The sequence below is a fragment of the Tenrec ecaudatus genome, chromosome 4 (genome assembly GCF_050624435.1).
Source record: "Tenrec ecaudatus isolate mTenEca1 chromosome 4, mTenEca1.hap1, whole genome shotgun sequence".
NCBI classification, from domain to species: domain Eukaryota; kingdom Metazoa; phylum Chordata; class Mammalia; order Afrosoricida; family Tenrecidae; genus Tenrec; species Tenrec ecaudatus.
In genome coordinates, this window is record NC_134533.1 from 7,300,781 (window position 1) to 7,309,452 (window position 8,672).

An 8,672-nucleotide genomic window follows, 5' to 3' on the forward strand; every position below is an offset into this window, starting at 1 on the left:
CTCCTTGGAGGCCAGGAGAGAACTCACACCCATATCCGGTCCACCCTCTTCCTGGCACTTGACTCCTACTTACTTTTCCACCAGGTGCCACCTGGTCTAGCTGTTGACTCGACTGGGGAGCATGTCAACCCGCCTGACTCCCAGAATGCATCAACCCACACTCTCACCCACAGTACCCGGGGATTGAGACACCATAGCACCTGTTGAGTCCTGTGTGGCCGCCCTCTGGGAGTGGGAAGGGAAGTTTTGGTTTGCACTGATAAGAGGTACAGACACCTACTGGGTCCCTGGGGAAGAGGCCACTCCCACCTCAAGGCTCCATACACAAAGTCTGGACATGAAGGCCACTGACTTTATTGATTTAAAAAACTTCACAAGGACAAAGGCCGTTCTACCAAAAAGGGGCTAAATGGCCTAAAACAGACCAGAGGTGAAGGTGAGCGTGAGGGAAGGGCCAGGAAAGCTGATAACTGTGACCGTGGACCTGGCAGGAGACCAGAACTTGAAGGAAGGAAGAGGAACTCATGCAAGAGTGAGAAATCCGAAAACGTTGAAATGGTGAGGGGAGAGACCTCCCAGAGGCCCTGGAGCCATTGGATGCGAACGGGACACAGCAAGCTTCTCCTTTGCAGAGGACGGGGAAAGAGTCCCTACCCAGCCGCACCAAAGGAGTCTGGGCTGGGACCTGGGGGCTCCCCAGACAGCATCACAAGAAGGCGTCGCACCACTCTCGAAGGCACCCAAAGCACTTCCGGGACTGGTTGGCATCAGCGCCACACGTGTCCTTGAGCCATTCCCGGAAGAGATCTTCATCTTTCTTCAGCACCAGAAACTGCCCCAGGACCACATAGGCCTGCAAAAAGAGCGGGGCATTGTGAGCTGAGGCGGCAGCAGCCTCACCCCCTTCACGCCCTCCAGCTGGACTTGGGAACAACCTCTGGCTGTCTCAAGACTGTACCCCAACTTCTCCCTCTCCCTCAACAGACATGGTTGCTTGACTCCCCACCAACCTTCCAGACTCACCTTGTCGAAGCCCCTCTCCTCCAGCTTCTTGCCCAGGACATCACCAATCCCAGCCAGGCTCTTCACCGGCTTTTCCCCCATGGGCTCCGCCACAAAATCTCGGTGCTTCTGGGAGGTTGTCATCTTGAGCAGGCGTATTAATCTGGGAATCCCACCCAAAGCACATCAGACAGGGTGGCAGACGTCCAACAACCGGCAGACCCCCCAGGGGCCACTAGCCATCCCGATGAGAAGGTAACCAGACCGGCCATCATACTGCCTTACCGGATCCCACTTCACGGTGGGAAAACAGCCCCTGGGAAGTCTCTTCTCCGCTACAGGTTGGCCCCCACCCATTCATGAGTACTGGTTATCACTACACCCACCATGTGCTTTCTACACATCTCATCAGTAGTCAAGAGGCGCGGTGGCACAGTGGGTCATCGTTGGGCTGCTAACGAGGTCAGCGGTTCAAACCACCCCTCAGTTGTTCCAATATAGTAAGGGGTGGCCTTCAGTTCCCGCTAGGATTTATGATTGTGTCCCCTAGGGTCACGACGAGTCAGAATGGGCTCGTTGGTCGTAGGCTTCGAACTTCCTTTTCAGTCAGTAACACACACACACACACACACACACAAACACCACACCACCCTCCGCTGCAGCTGTAATCGCTTCAGATAATCACTCTCTGGGGTTCCATCATGAGATTTACTGACAACGACATCGTGGCGTTCTGAAAACTTGGAAGCCCAAATAATGCGATGGAGGTGTGCCGCGGCTACAAGCACCGACTCCCTACGGAGTCGTCAGAAAGGGGCCCTGCCGACCCGGGACGTGTGCCCCGGAGGGCGGGGACCTGTTGACTTCCTGCCGGAGCCGGGTTTGGGCATCGCGCGCCAAAGGGCAAAAGCTCCCGGTCCTACCAGGTGGCCCGGTGCCCAGTCACGCCGCCACGGGCCCCGCCCCGCTGGGGCTCCTCCCTCCGTGACCTTGGCACTGACCCGGGCCCAGGCAGTCACCTGGTTTGATTAGCGGACGCGCGGCGTCTCGGTCCCGCCCACCCTCCGCACGTCGCTCCGCGATCTGAGTCACGGGCTGAGCTCGCCGCCCAGCGCCGGCCGGGTCCACGCGGGAGGATCCGCCGCGCTCCGCCCGGCCGCCCCGCCCCCTCCGCGCGCCGGGCGAACGCCTCGGCGAGGCGCACCCCTGGGCTCCCCGCCGCGCTGCCGCGACCCCTCTTCTCCCGGCTGCCCGCGCCTAGCCTCCAACCCGGGCCCTGAACCGTAGCCCGCGCTCACCGGCAGCTCACCCGTAACGGCTCCTCCCGCCACTAGGCTACTCCCGCCGCTACCTCAACCACTAGAACTTTCTACTATTTCCGCTTCCGGTTCACCTCCAGCACCGCCTCCTAAAAAAATTCAAGTTGGGCCCTTCTAGCCACGAAAACAGCCATAGAGATGAGGCGCCCTGGTCTTCGGCCACGCTCTTAGTGAGCATTCCTTTCCAGTCATTTCGGGAAAGGATGGCCGACTTCTTTGTCCTGGTGTCTTTGGAGTCCCTTTCGGTCTCGGAACAAATATGTCTCAAGAGGAAAAAAAGCTTTTTTCCCCTCGCTGCCCGGTGCCCGGAACCCAAGGCTCGGCCCCGGGTGACCTGGTGGTGGGAAGAGTTCAAAAGACGGACAAGATCGGGGGTGGGTAGCCTACGGACTTCCGGGAGCGCGCCGGAAGTACAGTGCATAGAAGGATCCGATTGGCCTTCGTCATCGAGTACTTTCCTCTTAAGGGCTGCGAGGCCGGGGAGAACTTCAGGCTCCGGAGACCTGAGTTCAAGGCAGCGTCGACACCGTGACCGCCCGCAAGTTCCTTCTCCGAACGTTCGTTGGCTCTTTTGCGAAGTGATTCCTCGTGAGCGGGCCGCTCTTTGCGTCCAGCTGGAGAACGGGGTGGCCCGTGGGAGAGTCGAGTATCAGAGTGAGTCTGGGACGCCCAGGAGGAGGGGAGAGGACGGCGGGGAGTGGCAATTAGGAATGTCATGTCCGGGTTTCCTTCGGAGCCCGTCAGCCCTGGTTACTGGGTCGCGCCTCCGGGCCGGGCTTCTAACTAGTCGACTTGATTGTATTGAGAGATTTTGGATTGAGCTGCGTTGTTGTGTGGCCGTGCGGGATTTGGGATGGCCAAACATGTTGATTTTACTCACACTGTTTGGCAGAATATTTCCGGAACACGCGTGACCAGTTATGGTTAGGCAGGTGTGAATGGTGTGGAGTGCTAAGAGTTTCACTGACAATCAGCGCATTCTAATGATAATGCTTTAGGTATTCTTGTTTGGTTTGGCTCACCAGCCCTAGAAAGGCTAAACAGATAGGGGGAGGGGGCGGGTCAGACAAGAGCCCGTGTTCTCAACTGGGACACTGTGAGCTCCTCCTTAAAAAGGCCCCTCTTCATCTTCAAAAACAGACCTGGGCTCTGCACCTGCCTTTTAAAGAACTCAGGAGGAGGAGCTGCCAGGCCTGAATCTCTCACGTGCCGTGCCGTGACTGAAGGAAGCAAGCATGTCTCAGGTCACCAAGAGGAAGTATGTGGTGAAGGAGGTACTGGGGGAGCACGTGGTGCCCTCAGAACAGCAGCAGATTGTGAAGGTGAGTGGCATGGAGCACTGTGCTCCTCCCCCCCCCCACTGGGCTCCTGGGGTGCAGGTAAGGTGGGATGCAGCTCAGAGGGAGGTTGCGATGAACTGACTGCCTCCTGCGGGACTCAGGTACTCAAGACCCCAGGGAACAACCTGCATGAGGTGGAGACAGCCCAGGGGCAGCGCTTCCTGGTGAGCATGCCCTCCAAGTACCGAAAGAACATCTGGATCAAGAGAGGTGAGAGAGCAGTCCCTTGGGAGACCAGCTGGGAGCCTTTCCCACGGCCTTGCCCCTACCCCACCCCCACCCTGATCACTGACCTGGCCTCTCTTACCCTCGCCTTACAGGGGACTTTCTCATTGTGGACCCCATTGAGGAGGGCGAAAAGGTCAAGGCTGAGATCTCCTTCGTGCTCTGCAAGGATCACGTCCGCTCCCTGCAGAAGGAGGGGCTCTGGTAAGGGGCTTCCCTTGATGACTGGCTTCTGGGCGGATGGGCTTCATTGGAATTTCGGGAGGGAAGACCATGGCATCCCGGACAGACAGCTGGAAACAGCTCTTTTGCGGAGAGGCTTTGCATGTTCCTTCTAACCCTGCCTTTTCTTGTGGCCCAGGCCCGAGGCCTTCTCCGAAGTGGTGGAGAAACACAGCATCAGGGACAGGTGAGCACCAAGCTTTGGGAAAGGGACAGCAGGCAGTGGGAGGCTGAGCCCTAGTGGAGAGCTTCCTTTGTTCCTACACTGGGTGCCTGGCAATGAGGTGGTATGAGAGTCAGATCGCGGTATTAACCCTGGTTGTGCCAGTTAGGGAAGATGAAGCCAATTAACTTAATCCCTTGAGCTTCACCTCTTCAACAGCTTGGCAGTCTTAAGGGGATTAAAGGAGGTAATGCTTATAAAATTTCTTGGTATGTAACTTGGTATTATTTGGTGGTCTTTATTCTTAACTAAAACCAGTGACTAGCAGACATGGAGTGGGGGAGGTGAGGCGGGCAATCTTGAGCCAGTTTCCTTGACTTTTAGATACCAGGGACTCTGCTTCTGCCTCTCCTTTCAGTCTAGGGAGAGCTTGGCTTTGAAAGGCCCAGGAGCCCTGACTTCTTGTTCAGATGAGCCACCTTTGGGTGGGGCCCCTGGGGATGGCAGATCTGGTTTTCCTAGAAGGCATTGAGACAACTCGCCCTCTTTCCCCCTGCAGCCAGACTCAGCCAGAACTCCCCGCCGAGCCCCACTCCTCAGGAGACGACTCCAGCTCTGAAGATGATTCAGATCTCTTTGTCAACACCAACCGTAGACAGTGTCTGGAGAGCGAGGAGGAGAGTGAGGAGGAGGAAGAAGAGGAGGAGACAGCTTGAGACCCCAGGACCGCCACTTGAGGCTCCACTTGCTCAGAGACTAGTCCCTGGGGCCTCTGGGCCTGGACATTCCCAGGGTGCCCTGCAGCTCCTCCCCACTGGATGGGGGACAAGGCTAGCCCCTGGACGAACAAACACTGCACCCTCATTCCTTTGCTATGACAAGGCCACATGCTCCGGAAGAAAGCCCCCGGCACCCTGGGCTGTCCTCTTGGTGGTAGTGGTTCACCTGTTCCGTCACCAAATACAGCTCATTCATGCTTAAGGGTCTGCTGGATGGCTTTGTGAGACTGACGACACCTGCTTTTGTTCCTCCCTTAGTGGAGGGTGTTTTCCTTTCCCTCTGCTAACCAGTGGTGTGGAGCTTTGAAACCACTCGAGATGATGAAGATGATCTTGGTGGTGTCCTTTGAGTGGATTACATGATAGATTTCCTACCCTTATCTCCTGAGACCGAGCTTTTCAAAGGGAGCACGAACCATCAATTCCACCTCATGGCGCGCCCATGACGTTTCTGCGTTGGCCTGTGCTCCAGACGCCCTTCAGTGGCTGGTGTTTTGGAACTAGATCACCAGGCCTTTCTTCCAAGGTGCCTGTGAGTAGACTCAAACCCCCCACCCTTCGGCTAGCCGCTGATTGTGTTCACTGTTTGTCACTCCCAGGATTTTTATGTCGCTCCTTAGGCTGGCTGTTTAAGGTCATTTCCTGGAGTGGCTTTCCTGCCCCGTTTGGTGCCAGCATTGAGCTAGCCTTGGAGAGTAAGTTTGGACCTTGTCTTTCTTACAGGCTTTATTCATAACAGGGATTCTTTGTGTCTTATGAATGTGGAAACTATCCAAATGTGTTGTCCCTTTTTAAGGCATAGATTTTTACCCCTTTTATTTCTTCTGTGACATTTTACCTACTCAGGTTTCCTGGAGTCAGATTTGGTAATTTATACTTTTCTAGAATTATGTGTTTTATGAACATGCCCATTTGGGGCACAGAAAGTAGCATGTACTATGAAAGGCTGGCGATCTGGTGCCTTGGCGTGATGTTGGCAAAGGAGCTGGACCAATTCACAGACTGCCCGAGAACAAACACGTGGGTTTGGGACAACAGTCCCAATGCCCTGTGGAAGGACACGCCACTCGGAAAGACCAATCCCTGGAAACGTGCATCACATCTGCTAAGAGGATCAGTGAGAAAGAGGAGGACCCTCAGGGAGCTGGACTGACATGCGGACCCAAACATCCACATGGGTGAAGAGGGGCCAGCCCAGGCGGTCCTGTGTCCGCCATCCTTAGGGGCTGGAGTGTGCTTGACGGCTCTGGCAGCCTTAAATAGCCGGGTGGGACCAGCACATCAGTTCTGTGTAAATTCCTGGAGGGTCTGTCTCGGGTGCCTTTCCCTGTGTGGAAGAGCCGTCTCGGAAGCAGGAACAGATTCCTGGGACCCCACGAGATGGGACCCCTGCCTGAACCACTCAGGCCACGAGCTGCACCACCAAGCCCACGGGGCCAGTGAGGCAGAGGCCAAGGATGGCATGACTGGGGCGCAGAGACTTGACTGCTGGCCAAGAAGAGGTGCTGCTCTGGGACGATAACTGTCCGTTGTCATGTTTTCTGATCCTGGCCCAAGATCACCTGTGAACCGCCCAATAAACCCTCCTAATGGTGACTGGTCCGTCATTCTGCGTGGCCGTTGCAGTGCGTTGTAGAGCGCAGCAGAGAAGTAGACGGCTGTGGGACGGCTGAGTAGGATCAGACTAGGGTTAGAGAAGGATGGGAGGGGGCAGGAGTGTCTGACCTCTACCTGGTGGTAGTTGACCTTGGGCCAGTATGAGCTGGATTCTCCTCTGTGAGTCTGGTGGTATAGTCACACGTTGGGTTGTGAGCTGCATGGTCAGCAGTCCTAAACCAAACCAGCAGGATGGTCACCGACAGCAGAGTTTGGTTTGGTGTGGTCAGAGGTGGCCCCTGAGCCATTTTCTCAGGGTGGCAACAGGTAGGTCGGTTTTAAATTCTAGGTGTTTAGCAATCAAAACACTCGGGCCTCCTGCTCTTAAGTCCGTTCAAGTCTGTAAGAAAAAGACTTTACCGGCTCGTTTAACCAACTGTTTCCAATGGCTTGGCATATTCACAAGCTTGTCTTCTGTTGCGATTTTACCCATAGTTTTGGCGCCCTCTTCAGAATCTCATAGGATTTCATGCCCCTTTTTATCCAGCCAGCCTTGGCAGAAGGTCACTCATTAGTCTCCGCAGAGCACCATCCATCCTTGTCCTTTACACTGTTAGCTTCTCTGTGGTGGTCGTTTCTGCTCTGCTTCCCCCGTGCTTACAGAGCTCCCTCTTCACAGAGAGGAGGCTGTCTGCTCCCGAATAGCTTTCCAGTCTTGGAAACCCTGCATAGGGTCGCCGGAGGCAGAATCAGCGGAAGGACAGTAGCAAACTCCTTCTAAGAGACCCTTATGCTTCAGTGTGAGTTAAGCTGTTTCTCACATACACACACACACACACACACACACACACACACAGGCACTCGCTAAGGGAAACAAATGAGGCGCTCTGTCTCCCTCAGACCCCAAAGCAGTTCTACTCAGAGGGTCACTGAGACAGGTAAGGTTTATTGTGCAGACCTTGCCGATAAGCACGTGGGGTTAACTGAAGGGCGGAAGAATTGTACCTATCAGGATCAATTTTCTGTCCCTTCTCTTTCACACACAGGCATTTATTTGTATTTGGTCCTGTGCTGTCTAAAGGTGGCTTCCACCCTCAAGACCTGGACAGAGAACAACTGAAGCCTAAGGAGCTTGGCAGCCGAGGCCTGTGCCAGTCCCGCTGGGAGCTGGGAGCTGGCGTGGCTGGATCCATGCAAGACGCAGGGCTTTTTGCCCCAGGTGGACCTGACATTGGATGAGGGCTGCCCCTGGGAGGAGGCACAACCTCTGACATGGCAGCTCCCTTTGCCCGTGGGCAGCTTCTGGAGAGAGACTCAGCTGTGAGCTGTGCCCTGGTCCACACAGCAACTCCTGTAACTGGTTGAGGAGAGGGCCCAGAGGCCGGATCTAACCTCTTGTGGGGACTCCCGGGAGAAGACCAACTCCACACCAGCCGAGGCCGACTGCCACCCTCCGCCCGTCTTTGACCCTGTTCTGCCACCAACTCACAGCAATGCCACTCCCGCGGCCAGCAGCCAAGTCTCTCTCTTGGGTCCTCAGCCTCAGTCACGTGGTCCCTTGGCCTTTGTCTCCATGGGCCAGGAAGCCAGAGGCTGCTCTGTCTCGGGGTCTCCATGCCTCAGCCTCTGGTCTCACCTCAGCATGGCCTCTACCACTTCAGACCCAGATGATATCTATGTATCATTTCACTGGGGGCTCTTACAGCCCTGAGAACAGTCTGTACACCAATTGTATCGAGCACATTTATACATATGTTGCCATCATCAATTTCAAAATATTTTCTGTTTAAGCCCTTGGAATCAGCTCTTCTTTTTTCCCCTTTCCTCCCTCATGGGCCGCTGATAAATTCGAAATTAATTTTATATCTCACACCACCGTCTGCTTTTTTAAAAATCATTTTATTGAGGGCTCATACAACTCTTACCACATTCCATCCATCCATCCATTGTGTCAGCACATTTGTACATTTGTTGCCATCATTCTCAAAACATTTGCTTTCTACTTGAGCCCTTGGTATCAGCTCCT

General features: G+C 55.1%; 2 protein-coding genes across 3 annotated transcripts; one reads left to right on the plus strand and one right to left on the minus strand.

Moving 5' to 3' along the window:
• Positions 1-338: 338 nt before the first annotated feature.
• Positions 339-2,439, minus strand: BANF1 (barrier to autointegration nuclear assembly factor 1). Of its 2 annotated transcripts, none has more exons than XM_075545362.1 (3): positions 2,301-2,439; positions 1,024-1,165; positions 339-853 (listed from the first exon to the last, which is right to left on the minus strand). In XM_075545362.1, exons 2-3 carry the CDS (start codon positions 1,144-1,146, stop codon positions 707-709), a joined length of 270 nt encoding a protein of 89 aa, XP_075401477.1. In that variant the 5' UTR covers positions 1,147-1,165; positions 2,301-2,439; the 3' UTR covers positions 339-706. The 2 variants fall into 2 exon arrangements, with proteins under 2 accessions (XP_075401477.1, XP_075401478.1); XM_075545363.1 differs by lacking the exon at positions 2,301-2,439 and adding an exon at positions 2,022-2,161.
• A 332-nt stretch (positions 2,440-2,771) lies between these two features.
• Positions 2,772-6,646, plus strand: EIF1AD (eukaryotic translation initiation factor 1A domain containing). Its single transcript, XM_075545361.1, has 6 exons — positions 2,772-2,975; positions 3,462-3,643; positions 3,763-3,871; positions 3,982-4,090; positions 4,248-4,295; positions 4,831-6,646. Exons 2-6 carry the CDS (start codon positions 3,557-3,559, stop codon positions 4,985-4,987), a joined length of 510 nt encoding a protein of 169 aa, XP_075401476.1. The 5' UTR covers positions 2,772-2,975; positions 3,462-3,556; the 3' UTR covers positions 4,988-6,646.
• The last annotated feature ends 2,026 nt before the right edge of the window (positions 6,647-8,672 follow it).